This window comes from Panthera tigris, chromosome A3, assembly GCF_018350195.1.
Source record: "Panthera tigris isolate Pti1 chromosome A3, P.tigris_Pti1_mat1.1, whole genome shotgun sequence".
In the NCBI taxonomy this organism is placed as follows: domain Eukaryota; kingdom Metazoa; phylum Chordata; class Mammalia; order Carnivora; family Felidae; genus Panthera; species Panthera tigris.
Window position 1 is genome coordinate 101,418,582 of NC_056662.1, and position 15,416 is coordinate 101,433,997.

At 58.1% G+C, this 15,416-nt stretch overlaps 1 protein-coding gene across 6 annotated transcripts in view; it reads right to left on the reverse strand.

The window, feature by feature from the left end:
* Positions 1 to 7,719: 7,719 nt before the first annotated feature.
* Positions 7,720 to 15,416, reverse strand: part of PSD4 (pleckstrin and Sec7 domain containing 4) — a 35,235-nt gene continuing 27,538 nt past the window's right edge. For 5 of the 6 annotated variants that reach the window (XM_042981957.1, XM_042981958.1, XM_042981960.1 and 2 more), the window contains 8 exons: positions 15,270 to 15,359; positions 14,188 to 14,231; positions 13,681 to 13,841; positions 12,694 to 12,764; positions 12,410 to 12,573; positions 11,686 to 11,830; positions 11,350 to 11,493; positions 7,720 to 9,983 (listed from right to left, as the gene is read on the reverse strand). In XM_042981957.1, coding sequence (XP_042837891.1) covers positions 9,726 to 9,983; positions 11,350 to 11,493; positions 11,686 to 11,830; positions 12,410 to 12,573; positions 12,694 to 12,764; positions 13,681 to 13,841; positions 14,188 to 14,231; positions 15,270 to 15,359 — 1,077 coding nt within the window. In that variant the 3' untranslated portion in view covers positions 7,720 to 9,725. The remainder of the gene's footprint in view (positions 9,984 to 11,349; positions 11,494 to 11,685; positions 11,831 to 12,409; positions 12,574 to 12,693; positions 12,765 to 13,680; positions 13,842 to 14,187; positions 14,232 to 15,269; positions 15,360 to 15,416) is intronic. The other variant, XM_042981962.1, reaches the window with a different exon arrangement.

A 15,416-nucleotide genomic window follows, 5' to 3' on the forward strand; every position in this document is an offset into this window, starting at 1 on the left:
CAGAGGTCAGGCTACAGGCGGAGGCGGTAGGACTGGGCCCAGGAGCACCAGGGTTGACCCCGTTTCCGCTGTCCTTGGCCGTGAGTTTCTCTGCCGGCCATCCCTTGGCAGCTGCCGTCCTACCTTTAGGGTCACAAAGCACTTCCATCTATAGGGGATCTAACTGTTCCTCTGCCCGCAGTTCATGCGTCACCCTCCACAGGGAGTGACCAGGCTGAGTGACCATAGCTGTGATTCTTGTGGAGAACCCCGTCCCTCAACCTCTCTCACCTCTTTGTCCTGACATTTTGCATCTCTTAGTTTCTTATTCCAGTTCCTCCTCCGCTGGGTCCGGAGCAAAGGATTCCTTCCGCCCCCATTTGCGTCCCGCAGGGGTGTGGACACGTGAGAGAGGAAGTGACCGCTCGGGAAGGGCTTAGAGGTCCTGCGTCCTGCTCCACAAATGCCAGGACGTGCGTCTCTTCTCTCCATCTGCTTATCTTTTGGCTTCTTGTTCTTCTCATTACCTTCTTCTGTTCCCCTGGCTGTTTGGGGGACCGTGGGACATAGGCACGGAGGCCTTGTCTCCTGAAGGCAGACCCACCACATTCAACCCCGCCTCCATGTGCCCCAGCCCCTGGACGGAACCAGACGCCTGGCCTTCTAAGAAGCCAGAGGAAGCGGGCAAGGAGGGTCCCCTCCGGGCCAGCATCCTCCCCTGGACGGCACCCTCTCTCCTGGTCTTGCAAAGCAGCAGAGGCCGCTGAGAGGCTGCCTGGAGATTTGGGGCAGGGGCTCGGGGCCCGCGGGCGGCGGGAAGCGGGGCTTTGGGCGAGGGGAGAGGGGAAGCGGGGCCCTGCTCCCCCGCATCTGTGCCTGGTGGCAGCTGGCCAGGCTGTGGAGTGACTGCCTGCGGCTCTCCCAGGGAAATGTGATTTCCCCTTGAGTGAAGCGGACTGTGCAGTGTGGAAATTGGCTCTTTTCTGAGCGAGCGGCGGCTGTTCTGGAGTCGGGGCGGGCTGGGGCCCGCGGGAGGCCGCGCTGGCCCCCGGAGTGCGCCGGGAGCAGCCATGTGCTGAGAACTCATTAGGGATAAATCAAACTAGTACCAGCGTGAAGCCAACACCCTCCCCCCGCCGCGCCTCCGGCCCCCACCCGCTCCGAGACCCCCCACTTCCACGTCCTCCTCCCCCACAGCCAAGGCACCCTCCCCCGCGTGAGGGAGCCGGGCCCACCGGGCGCTCACAGTCACGCACACGGGCCCACAGCCCGCCGCCCAGGCCTCCTACGGGAGCCGCTGTTCATTTGCAAATAAATCTTTTTTTGTTTGGTTTTCGTTTGTTTGCCTTGGGGAGGGGGGCATTGTTAGCAAGCTTAACTTACGCCCCGGGCCTTGCCCGGAGCTTGGACCGGGAAGTCACGTTCGGGTCTCCTATCTTCCCACCACCTCCAAGCCTGTGCCTCCCCCCACCCCTCCACCCTTCCATCCCCCGCCCCCCACCCCATCTCCTGGGAGGCCTCGGCTCCCCAACATAGGCCCCCCTGGGGAGATGAGAGCACCCCGCGGCCCCAGCCCAAGGAGTGTGGCCAGAAAGTTCCTTGGGCCCGGTCTATCGATCGGCCTCCAGGGGATCTGATGCCCCCTTGGGGAAAGAAATTGTCCCTGAAGGGGTGAGCTTGGTCTGAATGGAAACTCATTTCCCCACCAACGGAAAGAAAGGAAGAGAAAGAGAAAAGCTTAAGAAAGAAAGAAGGGCTGGTGAAACTAGCTGCCGATGCCAAGGAAAAGGGCTGCTCCGCCTGCCAGTGTAGAGACTGACTCTGGGGGGTACTGGAACCTGCTAGTTCTTGTCATCATAACGGGGCCCCTGGCCATCACCTCTGTTTCTCCCACCCTTCCCCCAGAGCGAGTGGCCAGTGATGGAGCTAAGGAGCCCAGAGCTGGGGTGCGGGGCTCTGGCCCCTCCCCATCTCCTCCCCATTGGAGACCCCAGGGGAGGCCAGTTTCCTCAGCTGTAAAATGTGTGGCTTGGGCCGAGATGATGTCCGGCCCTAACATTGTGATTCAGTGGTTGCCTGGGTCAGTGAAAGGCATTACCGGCCTCATCTGACTGGTTCAGGTATGAAGCCCTCTTTCTTCCAAATTCCCCAGGTAATTTTCCACTGAACCCCATAGGAAGCACCATATTGCCGTATTTGGAATTGCGTCTCTGTTGGGTGGGGACGGGGTGGCTTTTGGTGCCCTACTCACCCAGGGGCCCCGTCTCAGCTGGAGGAACTAAGCCAGGCTTCAAAAGGATTCCAGGGCTGGGGCAGAAACCAGAGTGAGACTAATAAGCCACAGTTAACAGAGGCTGGGGCAGGGAAAGTCTGCTGAGCCCTCCCATCCATTGATTCATTCATTCATTTGGGAGTCTTTCCCGACCCACCTACTATGTGCCAGACTGTGACAGGCATCTACTGGAAAACAAGATGAATCCGATTGGATTACACCATCCCCCACCCCACCCCACCCCACCTCCCTCCGAACTTAGAACTGAGATTTTACTGAAAGCCACTACGACAGAACAAGGCGGGAAGGTGATGAAGGCCTTGAGAGAGGTGATGTGAAGTGCCTTCAGGTTTCAGATATTTGCGAAATCCTCCCTGCCCCTGCCAGGCCTTTCTCTGGCATCCCTGTCTTCTCCAGGAAGCAGCCACTAGGAACACCAACTGCAAACCCTGAACCCACAGGGCCTAAAAGCCAAACCTCTCTTTCCAGAAAGGGGCTGTTCTCCTGTGCTTGTGTGTCCCCAGGAGGGATAAGGAGGGTGCTAGGTGAGGGGAGTGCAAAATGTAGACGATCTTTCCCAAACACCCTCTCCCCGCACTCCAGCCTGGGTCTTTCTCAGAGCGGCTTCTTTGTTCCTGCAGGACAAGGGGGCTCAGGTCCTAAACAGCTGGGCAGCTGTCCCTCCCAGTGCAGGCTTGGCTGGTCCCCCTTCTTCCCATCTCAATACGCCCCTGCTCAGCAGGCCGCCCCCCACCCAGCTCTCTGATCACAGCAGAAGGAAGAGGCCTTGAGGGTGGGAAATGAGGCACAGGAGAGGAGGGCGGGGAGAGGGTACATAGGGATGGAGACCCCCTGGCTGTGGGTTCCAGGGCCTTGGGTTCTTCTTTCCCATAAGCTCCTGCTAAGTGGTGGTGGCAGTGTCAGCCGTCTTGGGGGACAGGCCTCACATCCCTGATCCCTTCCCCCCATCACACTGCAGCCAAGCTCCCCTTGGAGAGTGGAGGGAGGGGCCTGTAGGGGCCGCAGCACAAGGATGGGGGGGGGCGCCATAGGAGGGGGGAGCAGGTGCCTTCTCCCAGCAGCCGGCCCAGGGTGGGGGTTGGGTGGGGGTGGGCTGAGACCCAGGCCAAGGCTCAGGGCCCATCTGAGCATGTCGCCTGCTAAGGAGGAGCGGAGGCGGGGGAGGGGAGGGCGGGGAGGTGAATAAATAATAGGAAATAAAACTTCATGAAGCAGAAAATAAAAGGCAGATTATACAGATGTGGCAATTTGAAGGATCATTGCCTCTGTCCTCTTTTTAACTGCTGCATCTGGAGTTTTGAAGCGGCTTATCCTCTCCCTCCCTCTGCCAGGTCCCCGCCTGGCTGGAGGCCCCCACGGGGCCAAGGCACGAGTAGGGACAGCACCTCCAACGGCTCCGCCGGTGGCATTTCCTAGCACCACACGCTGCTGCCCAGCCTTGGCTGAGCCTGTGGGGCTGGGGCAGCGGGTGAAAGGGTGGGCGGGGTGTTTTGGGGGGAAGCCCCGAGCGAGGTGTGTCTGGAGCTGTGTTTGTGTGGGGAAGGGGCACGTCTGTAAGAGAGCAGGTGTGGATGAGGACAGGGTTGGTCATGAGGAGTGGGGACAGGGCAGGGATGACAGGAGGGAACCTGGATGGTCAGGAACAGAGAGTATGAAGGGCACCCCTTGCGAAAAAGGGGCTTTGGTGGAAGGGTAGCTGGAGGGTGCAGTCTAAATCTCCCTATCTTCCTGCAGACAGCTTCTTTCTCCCTCTTCATCAAAATGCATTTGTTAAGCTTCAATTTGACACTGTGCCAGGTGCTGTATAAACAGACATGGTCCCTGCCCTTAAGGAATTTCCAACCTAAGACACACACACACACACACACACACACTGACATTTTGTTTATTTTATTTTAAATATTAATGTATTCCTCACCTTGTTCCAGAGAGGATTTGAGACAGCTCACAGGAAATGCATGTAATAAATTAGGAAAATACAAATAAGAAATAAAGCATCAGGCCCACGGGAAATATACAAAGAGTGGTCCTGGGCCACCACAGTTGATCTGTAAATGAGCCTCGAGCCCCTTGGTGGCCAGGTGGAAGGACTTTCACTCTCACCTGTCCTCGTTCGCTGAATGAGAGAGTCATCGCTTTTCTGTCCACGTACTTCCTCCAGACCCTGTCCGTGTCTCACCAGACGGAGACAAAGACATCAGGAAACCAGAAACTTCCACCTGACACTGCCGGTGAGGCAGAAGCCCATTTGGCTCAAATGTCCTCATAATCCTGGTACGTTGCCTCTCAAATCAGCTGTCACAGAACTGTCACAGAATCATCACTAGAAACAGGGGAGTACATCTGTATGGAAACTTACCATCTCCAGGAAGATTGAGGGCCGCGTCCTGCACAGTTAGACCCCCGGGTCTGAAAAGCAGAACAGAGATCAGAGCTGAAAGCCGACATCACGAGGCTTTCCCAGAAGCTATCCTGAAGGCCTCCAGAAGGTTGCGCCTTTGGGGAAGGCTGACTTCGGGGGTGGGAGAAGCAAGTGGAAGAAAGACAGTAAAAGACCATGTAAGAAAGTAGGAGAGCCAGGAGAACACGGAGGCTGGAAGCCCAGGGAGGATACAGTTTCGAGATTTACACTTCTTGACTGTACGAGTTGGGCTCAGAGCAATGGAAACCAACATGCCCTGCTTCTACCCTTGGGGAGCCTATGTTCTACTGGGAGCGGAGACAGAAAGAAGAGGGCAGGGGATGAGAGGAGGACAGGGGAAGGGAGACAGACTGAACTGGGGGAGCAGGGCTCAAGGAAGGTCCTGGAGGAGAAGGCCTCCGGATCGTTGGTTTCCTCCCCTTCCTGGGACTAGCAGTACTCAGAATTTCTCAGCCGCTGGTCCCAGTCCCCATCTTTTGGGGTGACACTACCTCACCACCACCCCCATCTCAGAAGGTAGACTCTGATTACCCTAGGCCCCTGACCCTAGTGATTGGCTCAGAGATGGGCACATGGCTCAAAGTGGGCAGCTCAGAGGGACTCTGTTCCTGGACTTGAGTTTGAACTTTCCAAGGAGCAGATAGTTTCTATGTGCTAGGCTTGCACCAAGAAGGTGGTAGCTACAAGGGCCATCTTGCTACCGTGAGTGCTGCTCCTGCCTCCTAGCCTGGGAGATGGAGCTCAGAAGAACAGAGGGCCTGCTCCGCGTGGAGCCCTAGCTCGAGCGTCATCTGACCTGGATAGAGACTGTCCCTTTATGGGAGCCATTAAATGTCCTTTTTTTGCTAAAGCCTATTGGAGTTAAGATTTGTCGTTTGCAACTTCCAGGCAGAGGGAAAGTCAAGGCCTTGAATTGTAAGAGCAGAACCTAAGCAGGGCCCCAAGGAGGGGAGGGCTCATGTGGTAAGACTGGCAAGGCCGCGTACTAATAGCTAACTTGCTAAGCTTTCCTTCTGTGCCAGGCATTGTTCTGAGATGTTTATGTGCATAATTATACTTATTCCTCACAAGGACCCTGTGAGGTACATGGTGTCATTATCCGCATTTGATAGAGAAGCAAACCAAAGCATATGAGGCCAAGTAACTGGCATGTGGTCAGAGAGCCACAAAAGGGACAGCTGGGACTCAACCCCGGGCAGTCCGACTCCAGGTCCCGGGTGCTGAGACCAGATTGCGCTGGGCCTCATGCAGGGTCAGGCAGGTCTGTGGGTCAGAGGTCGCTGAGAGGTGAGGGGGATGAAGGCTGAGAAGACATTGGATTTGACGACTGAGTGTCATCAGTGGTCCTTCTGGTGTGTCCCCATTTCACGGAAGGGTACAGAGGATGTTGGAAGTTGTTCGCAAGGCAAACAGATAAAGGTGTGAGCAAGCGGGCAGAGGCATCCAGAAAAGCTGGCAGAGGAGCAGTTACAGAGAGTGTGGCATTGAGGAGACCCAGAAGTACGTGCAAGTGCGTGCCAGCGTGCATGTGGGGGTGGGGGACAAGGGAGGGAGAAGGACCAGATGTGGGACTGCCAGGCTGTCCTAAGTTTCCAGGCCTTTTCTTTTTCTTTTTTTTTTTTTTTTTCAACGTTTTTTATTTATTTTTGGGACAGAGAGAGACAGAGCATGAACGGGGGAGGGGCAGAGAGAGAGGGAGACACAGAATCGGAAGCAGGCTCCAGGCTCCGAGCCGTCAGCCCAGAGCCTGACGCGGGGCTCGAACTCACGGACCGCGAGATCGTGACCTGGCTGAAGTCGGACGCTTAACTGACTGCGCCACCCAGGCGCCCCCTCTTTTTCTTTTTTAAACTCACAGAAAAGTTGCATAGTTATAGAGAATGTCCCCAGGCCATATTCTGACCCTACTTATCAGCCTTATTCACTCAAGTCATTTCATTTTCTTAAAGCCTTTTCCCAGGCTGGCTGCCCCCCAAGCCATGAGCCTTTGCCTCTTCTGCTGGTAAAGCACACTCCTCGGCCGCATGCAAGGTCCCGTATGACCCGGCCTGGGCCCACACTTACGGCCATGTTTCCCTCACCCTGGCTAATCCCAGTCCTCCAGCCCAGCTCCTTCCAACATAGCCCACCTGTCGTCTCCATCTGACTCTGGCCGCCAAAGGAAAGGACCCAAGCCTTGGACCTCAGTGGCCTTTCACTCTTTCCCGGTGCCCGGCAAACAACCAACAAATGAAGGTTATCAGTAGAAAGCCACACAGAGATGCTGGGACACCAGGAAGAGATCACATCTGGGGTATCACCTGGGTCGCTGCAGGCCCCGGAGGCTGAGCCCCCCCTAGAAGGGAGAGGAACCAAACTTCAGCCAGCCTCACGGAGCCTGAGCTCATCACCACGAACCTGTCTTTTCTGCAGAGACCCACCAAACCCACTTCCCAGGTGGGAAAGGAAGTGAGGGTGGACACAAGGTCAGACAGAGGCCCGTACGTTGGATCTGCCCCACACCTCAGGATTGGGACTTGGAGCTCACTCAGTTTTCACTTTTGTAGGGACAGCTGTGTAGGGAACTCCAGGCCGCGCCCACACAGCTCCAGAAACCCTTTCCCTCTCCATCTGCAGGAAGATGTCAGAGTCCCAATCCTTGCTTGGCCAACTTCTCCACAAGGTGGGAGGCCCGGCCTGGACCACTGTGCGTGTAGGGAAGTGGGAGGTCCTGATTCTGGTGATGGCCCCGGGGACATACAGACTAACTTCCTCTTCTTCAAGGAGCAGTGCTCTGCAGCTGGGCCCCCGGGCTCCAGAAGCTTGAAAGACGCAAGCCCGCCCTCTCGTGGCCACATGTCAGAACTGCAGCCTAACCACCCAGTCTCCACCTCCCCAGGCCTCCAGGCCAAGCCAAGCCTACACAGCATTGACCAGGCAGGGCCCTGCAGTCCCGATCTCTCTGAAGGCTTCATGTTCCCCGGGGTGAAAGAGAGGCACCGGTTCTACATGAGACATGAGCGAAGGTGCATAGAAGGGCCACACGTATGCACAAACGCAGGCACGCCTCTGCCTTTTATTGTGGTTTTAGAAATAAGGATACATGTTCAGTGAGGTCAAATAATCCACTCAAGGCCAAGCTTGTAAGCATCAGTCCCAGGGCAAGTCACATCCACCTGATGCTAGGTTTTCACCTATTAGCTGCACATCAGTGACCCAGGCTGCTTTAAAAATACGTATCCGTGACCCTGACCCAGACCTACTGAATCCGAATCCCTGAGCAAAGGGTGGGAATGGGTCTTTACCAGCAAGATAAAGTGTGGTTCTGTATGGACAGCAGGGAACAAGACCACAGGACTGTTACCTCCTGAGGCCAGAGACGTGTTCAAGTGATTTTGGAATCTGCTAGTACTGGCCCATAAGAAATGGTCAATAGTATTTGTGAAATGAATGCATGAATGAGTGGAATGAACAGATGATTCTGAGGTCCCCCCAGCGCTGACAGCCTATAAATGTGTGACTCCGTCCCACACACATGCACGCAGACCTACGCATTCACACGCAGACACGCTTAGGCACAGGTGTGTCCTAGGATGGCCCTCCCCTTCCTCACATATGCACGCACACCTGCTTCTTTACTGGCCTGCGTTTAGTGTGTGCCCACTGGGTACCTGGCCCAGCCCTGGGCCCTGGCCAGACACCCCTCACAGTCCCCAAGGGCCAGCCCCACTTGGTAGAGTTCAGGTCCCGGGGCTGGTGACAAGCGTGGACGGGAGGAGGGGGGCCCCCCCGGCGGGAAGGCTGGAGAGGCAGTGCGTCAGCCAGCAGGCGGCAGACAGGCAGCAGAGGCCCCTCTTGGCCGGCGGCCTGCTCGCACACTTGGCTGAACAGAGACAATGGTGGCCCGCTCCTCCAGCCCAGCCTCCTTCCCGCAGGCAGAGCCCGAGGTCCCTGAGTGTCCGGAACCTCCCCCAGAGCCCAGCTGGGAGGCAGCCAGAGGGCAGCACAAGGGGACTTCCCAGGGAGGGCAGCAAAGCCCCCTGTGAGCTGGCAGGGGGGCAGAGGGTGCAGGAGGGGGAGGGGCCCGGAAGGGAACCTGGGGCCCCTCCTCGGGAATGAAATGCAAGGAATGGGGTGTGTGGGAGGGAGCCAGGCTTCCACTGGCCCTCACAGCTCTCAGACAAGCTCCTTCCGAGAGAGCCCCCAAGGGGTACAACACCACCTCTTGCCCCTCAGCCTCTCTCAGGGTCCCAACCTGGAGAACCTCCTTCCCTGCTCTGGTGAAACAAAGGCCCCTTGTTCCCAGGCCTCTCCACAGAGCTCTGGAGGCCCCAACCCCTTCTGGCCCTCACTGCCCACCATTGGCTCTGCTCCGATGATTAGCAATTGTGTGTGTGACGTGGGCCTGTCTCATTTGCCCCTGGTGCACGGATGCTTATCGGGGGGGAAGGAGACAAAGGCCCAGGGCCCCAGAGTCAGCCTCACCGAGCTGAGTCCCTGCCCGAAAAGCCTACCTGTCAGGGGGTGGCACTGGGCAACCCTGCTCTCTGTCACCGGGGGCTGGCTGGGTTCTCCCAGGACCTCTCACAGCAGGTCACCTGATCCCCAGAGCAAGATCTTCCTCAGGACTATGGCTCCCCTAACTTGACTGCCCAGAGGCTTCCTCTGCCCCAGCTTCTCTCTGGAAGCCCAGGGGTACTCCGATGCTCAAATGAGTGCTAAGCTGCCCCCAGGCCCAAGAAATGTGGCCACTCTGGATTGTGGAAGGGTAGAGAGTGACACGGGAGTGCAGCCAAACCCCGGACCTCCCTCCTCCCTCGGAAGTGACCGGGGACCAGGGCAGCTGGGGGCTGCCGTGGGGGTGGGCGCAGCAGTTTGGGAAAGCTCCAGTGAACGCAGGAGGGAGCGAGGACCACAGGGGAACGGGGGTTGTCCTTCCGTGGGAAAGGGGTAGGCCTCGTCCCCCACCACGGACCCACTGAAACAAGCCTCCTCCGTGGGGTCTCAGGTCCGCCCCGAGCAGGGGCCAGAGTCTGGGAGGTGGCGTCGGCTTCACAGCTGATTGCGGTTCCTCTTGGGGATGATCTTCCGGTAAGTTCTGCGCTCTGAGATGTTGCGCTTCACCTTGGCCGTGGTGGGGGCCTCGTCCTGGTGCAGGGACGGGCTCGAGTGGGATTTCTTCAGGCTGGGCTTGGGCTCCTGAGTGCCTCCGGCTTCCCTCCCCAGCTGCTCTTCCCACAGGTCCAGGTCATCGGAGGGGTAGTGAAGACGGGCCACCAGCAGCTGCACGTACGTCTCGTAGCGGGTTTTCTGCAACACACGGGCCCCGCCACCTTAGCGCTTCCCTGGCTGCAGGGTAGGAGGAAGCTGGAATCTCGAGGGGCAGACGGCTCACACGTGTGTGGAAGAGGGCTAGACCAACAGCCAATGTCTGTCCCACGCTCCAGCAACCAGACTGCAGAACACGGCAGCCTCGCGTCCGAGCCCTGGGGTTACCTGGATAGTATCATCCGGACCCCCGCCAGCCCAGCCCTATTCTAACCGCCACCGCCTTGTAGGGCTGTAACTAACGTCTCCAGAACGTGCTACATCTCTGAGACACTAAAAGACCCATAACCCGCTAGGCCTGATCTGTGCAGCACGGCGCACAAACAGCTCACATCTGTACTGAAGCCTAATTGAGTCTGAATAGCATTTTAACAATTGGCATCTGGAGAGAGAGATGCTAACTACCCTTCATCTGTTTAACACTCCTGAGGCCTCCGTAACTAGCAGCCTTGGGATACAGGTCCCAGCGTACTAAGCGCGTTCCCGTCTTCCACCCCGCTGGACCCTCAGCCCAGCCCTGGGTGGCTGGGGGGCCCACGCAGCATTGTCTCTGCTCTCTACAGAGGGGAGTGAGGTCTGGGGAGGGCCAGGGGCTTGGCTACGGGTTGCAGCTGGTCACAGGCAGGGAGAGGGCAGCGTGAGGCCCAGTGTGCACAGCAGTGCCCCTCACCTACCCCTCGGGCATAGGGTCCCAGAAGGTGCACGGATGAGAGGCCGTAGCAGAATCTGGGTGTAAGGTGGGGCGGGGGCGGGGGGAGTCAGGGATAAGCCATTTTGGCATCAATCATTGGGCTAATATAAATGAGGCTCGGCCCTGACTGGAGCGGCATGTGAATTCATCCTTTTCGGTCAAGTTGTTTAATCTCTCTTTGCCTCAGTTTCCTCATCTGTAAAGTCAGGACAACAGTCCCTACCTCAGAGTTGTCAGACAAGTAAACAAGATAATAGAGGCAAGTAACACAGGCTCCATAAATACTGCTTATTAGTATTAGGTAGGTATTAGGGGAGATCATTCAACTGAAATCGTTTTTCCTTCTATTTAGGGAAAGCCAAATACAGTATACTCTTGGGTGAAAGAAAGTTATAAAAAGAACGTCCCCTGTGAGTGTTTGCGGACAGCCAAGCAGCTGCTGGGTGCCCCCACGACAAGAAGTGAAGAGGTCTGAGGGCACAAGGACACGCACACTTCGCGCAAGCCCCTGCCCGCGCGGGTGCCTACAGGGCCTCCCTCCGCCAGGGCAGCCGGGGAAACTAAGGCTGCAAGGACGGATGCGGCCACGAGAGGGCGGCAGAGGGCCCAACCGAGGGAGCGGGAGCGAGCCGGGCGGGCGGAGACTCGGCGCCTGACCTCATACTCCAGGTACTCCTTCCGCAAGCGGTACTCTTCCAACTCTCGGCTGCGGCCGCGCCGCTCCGGTAAGTTCCTCTGCAGATCCAACAGGTCATCGGAGGCAGCGTCCAGGCAGTTCTCGTGGGATCGATGCTGCTCCTCCTGGGAGCGGGAGGCAGAGGGGGAAGCTGTTTCTCCGCTCCCCTCCGTTCCCGAGCCCAGGTGCACAGCCCATCGCAAACCCCACTTCGTTCCCGGGCCCAGGTGCGCAGCCCCTCCCTCCCACCTCCCCTCTCGTCCCGCGTCCCGTGCAGCGCCCTTCCCCGCCGCACCCGGCCTTTCCGGGGGCTGTACCAGGGAGCTCTGCGCGGGGCCCACAGGCAGGATGGGCCTGACGAATCTGCGCTGGGAGCCCACCGCTGCGGGGAAGGGCGGCGCCGAGTGCGTGGCGGCGGCCAGGTTGATGCGCGCGATCCAGGAACTCATCTCCTTAGCAGTGCTGCGGGCAGAGGAGGCCGTGGGTCCCCAAGGTCACAGGGTCGGTCCCGCCCCTCCCCTCGCCCCCAGCTTCCTGCGGTCTGGTCTGCACAGTCTTCCAGGTCTGCTTCAGGACCCAGCGCCTCAAAAAGCCAGAAGCGCTGCCACTGATCGAGGTGGCTGACCTCTGCTGGTGGTGTTAGTCATCCTTCAAAGAGGAAAATCTGGGAAAGCAATAGATTGTAGACCAAATGTCCAAGCCAGTGCTCAGTTGCTAGAGGCTTCCTGGAATCCTCCGCTCGGAATTGGGAGGCTTGACCGGGACTTACACGCGGGAGGCAGATGCACTGGGGAAGCAGCCGGGGTCAGGGAAGGCCAGCAGGCAGCACCAGCCTCTGGGGCCGCCCTAGGACCCCTTCCAAAGGCTCCAGCATTCTCAGGCTTCCTGGTGAAGAAGGCCACTCCCGCCCGGCCCCGGCCAGCAGCCATCAGAGGGTGAGCAAGGGATGGGGAGAGGAGAGGCCAGCAGCCATCAGAGGGTGAGCAAGAGATGGGGAGAGGAGAGCGGGGGCTTTGCTGCTGTCACCCCGGGAGGACTTACGGTGCCTGGAAGAGGTAGAGCCGCCAGTCGGCAGTCCGCAGCTGGAAGACGTGCGGCTTCTTGGTGTAATGGATGGCCGGGGTGGCCAGCGAGTGGTGCACCCCCACGGGCTCGTCCACCATCTGCCCCACCAAACTCTCCTCTGCAGGGCAGTGGTCCTCTCCCTGCCACGGGGCCCAGGGGCCCAGAAAAGAGGTTATCATCTGTTGCCCACCCTCCGAACCATCCTGGGCCTTTCCCTGTTCCCCCACCCTGCCCGTCAGGGGTGTGCACCCCGTTCCTACCTTCAGGAAGTAGAGAACCATCCCCCGAAGCAAGGTGTGGAACATCTTCCAGCCGCGCTTGCCCCACGGCGCTGCCCCAGGAGTACACAAAGGTGGGCGCCCCATCCAGACACGTAGACACACACGGCCCCCTCCCCCACCAACTCAGTCCCTGCCCAGGGTCCACGGAAACACGCAGCATAGCAACACAACAAAACACAGTCACAAGCAAGCACGCGCCATGCCTCACACCCAGGCAATCAACAAACAACAAACAACAAAAGCGATGTCCACGCCGGCCACCCCCTCTCCAAACACTCCCACCCACAAGCACAGTCCCACTAGACATCGTTCTGGTCTCATCCAGAGAGGCACAGGGACTCAGTCCTCAAGCAGAAGAAGGCCTCCTTCCCTAGAGTCCCCTCCCAGCCTGGCTCCGGTCCTGTTGCTGGCCTGCTCTAAAGCCTTCACCGGTCTGAGGGATGAGGCCAAATGCACCTCCTTCTGTTCTCTGTCACACACACCCCCATTCAGAGCAAACTGCGTCTACTCCTTTGTCTACGGGGAATGCCCTCTTGCCCTCCGTTCCTCCAAGGTTCAGCTCAGATACCATCATGTCCCAGAAGCCTGACCCGTCCCTGTCCCCCACATCTCATCCCCCAAACAAAACCAAAACCTAGCCCTTCTCCACACCCCCCCGTATTTGATCTTACCCTCCCTACACCACTTACCAATCTCTACCTTTTATCCCAGACACCGATGCGACTGTCTGACTTCCCCTCACCACAGGGACCCTGGAGGGCAGGGTCTGTCTTGTCCCCGCGCCCCCACCCCCTGGCATCTTACATAGCGCCCAGCACACGGTCACCAGCAAGGAAAGAACACAGGCGCCGGTCCCTGACCTGTGCGATCTCTCCGCACACCCGTACATAGCCACTGTAGTACGCACGCACACACTCTGGTTCAATGGCAGACGTAAGCCCCGCACAGCGACAGGGCAGCACTCACTCTTCTTGCCATCTGCATCATGATGCATCTTCCGGGCCAGGATGCCCTGCTTGTAGGTGGGTGCCATGGGGTTCTGGGCCAACTGCAGGAAGGGCTTGTTCATCTTGCCCGCAGCGGGAGACAGCTGGGCCTTCTCTGGTCTGGCTGCGTCTTCTTCGTCCCTGGACATCAGAGAATCAGGCTGGGGGTACTGGCCGGGCAAAGGCCACCAGGAGGCACCCACAGCCTCAGCACCCTCCACCCTCTCTCACTGGGGAGCCAGATCACCCAGGACCTCCCAAGAGGAGTCAGTCCTTCCAAGCCAGCTCATCCATTCCTGTCATCCCCAGCCCCACCTCCAGATGTGACCTAGGTTCCTCCACCTGCTTTGAAACTGGCCCTCACTCAGTGGGGGAGCACTGTCCGGGGCCTTGGGGCTCCTCCAACTCTCAGGTGGGCAGGTGGAGGGAGGACAGGCCCAGAGACGGGGAAGGGGTGGGGAGTGGGGGGAAGGGGGCTGTCACTTACACAGCCCATTCAAGCTTCTCACTTCGGATAGACCAGTAGAAGGCCTAGAAGAGAAGGCACACAGTGGGCAGGGAGCCTTGGCCTGTGGGGCCCAAACTCCACCTGGCATCAGTAGGACAAGGGCAGGCCGCAGTCGGCCTCATCCACCCCCAACACAGCTGCCCTTCCTTGAGCGGGAAGCTCATTCATGCATCCACGTACCCATGCAGGCGTGCAACCATTTACGGAGCCTTCACCGTGTGCCAGGCACCATGCCAGATGCTGGAGACAAGGTGAGCAAAGCAATCCTAGTCCCTACCTGAGCTTAGTGAGGCCTGAGCTAGTTCTCCTGAGAAGATGAATCATCCACATACCATCCCGCCCATGGGACACAGCAGGAACGGCTGACTGACGGGGGCAATAAATATACGGTGAACGAATGAATAAATGAGGTGCCAGAACATTGAAATGATATAACAAAGAGTATTCGTGTCGATGCATCCTGCTTGCATGCCTCTGGAGCCCTGGCAATGCCTAGCACACAGCAAGGGTGCAAGAAATGTTCACCCCACAGACAAAAGAACCAGGGCCAACACTACCTATGAAAAGCATGCTGTGTGCCTCGCCCCGCTCTGAGCACCTGACAGCCTTTATTTCACTGTGATAACCACACCATAAAGTGGTTGCTACCCCAGGAGGAGCCCAAGTGGGCCAAGGGACAAGAATTCAAACCCTAGAACCTCTGGTTCCTAAGTCTTAGACTTCAAACTGCCCTTTGTTCGTTCAGAGGACCAAGAAACCAGTGCTCCTCACATTCCCCAAGCCTCAGAATCGCCGGGAAGCCTAAGAGAACATTTTAGGGGCCCCAGCCCCAGAGATTCTAATTCAGTAGGTCCGAGGCAAGGAGCCTGTGAATTTCCACAAGCCGACAAATACCAAGGTGGTGCTGATGCGGCTGGCTAGGACCCACGCTTTGGGACCTTCCATACACAAGCCTGTCCTCCCAAAGATAATGCAGCAGAGGCAGGCCCAGGCTGGGAGCCCCTGGCACCGTGAGCCCAGGGAGCGCCCCCCCACCCCGGCACCCTCCCTCCCCACCATACCTTCAGCAGCTCCTTGGGGAAGTTCCCGCCGTCACACAGGCCGTTCAGGTTGGTTATGAATTCTTGGCAAGTCATGCTCTTCCCAATGTTCTGTGGCCCATGCAGAGGAGGGGGACTGCTGGCACACACTCCCCACCCCAAAAGAAT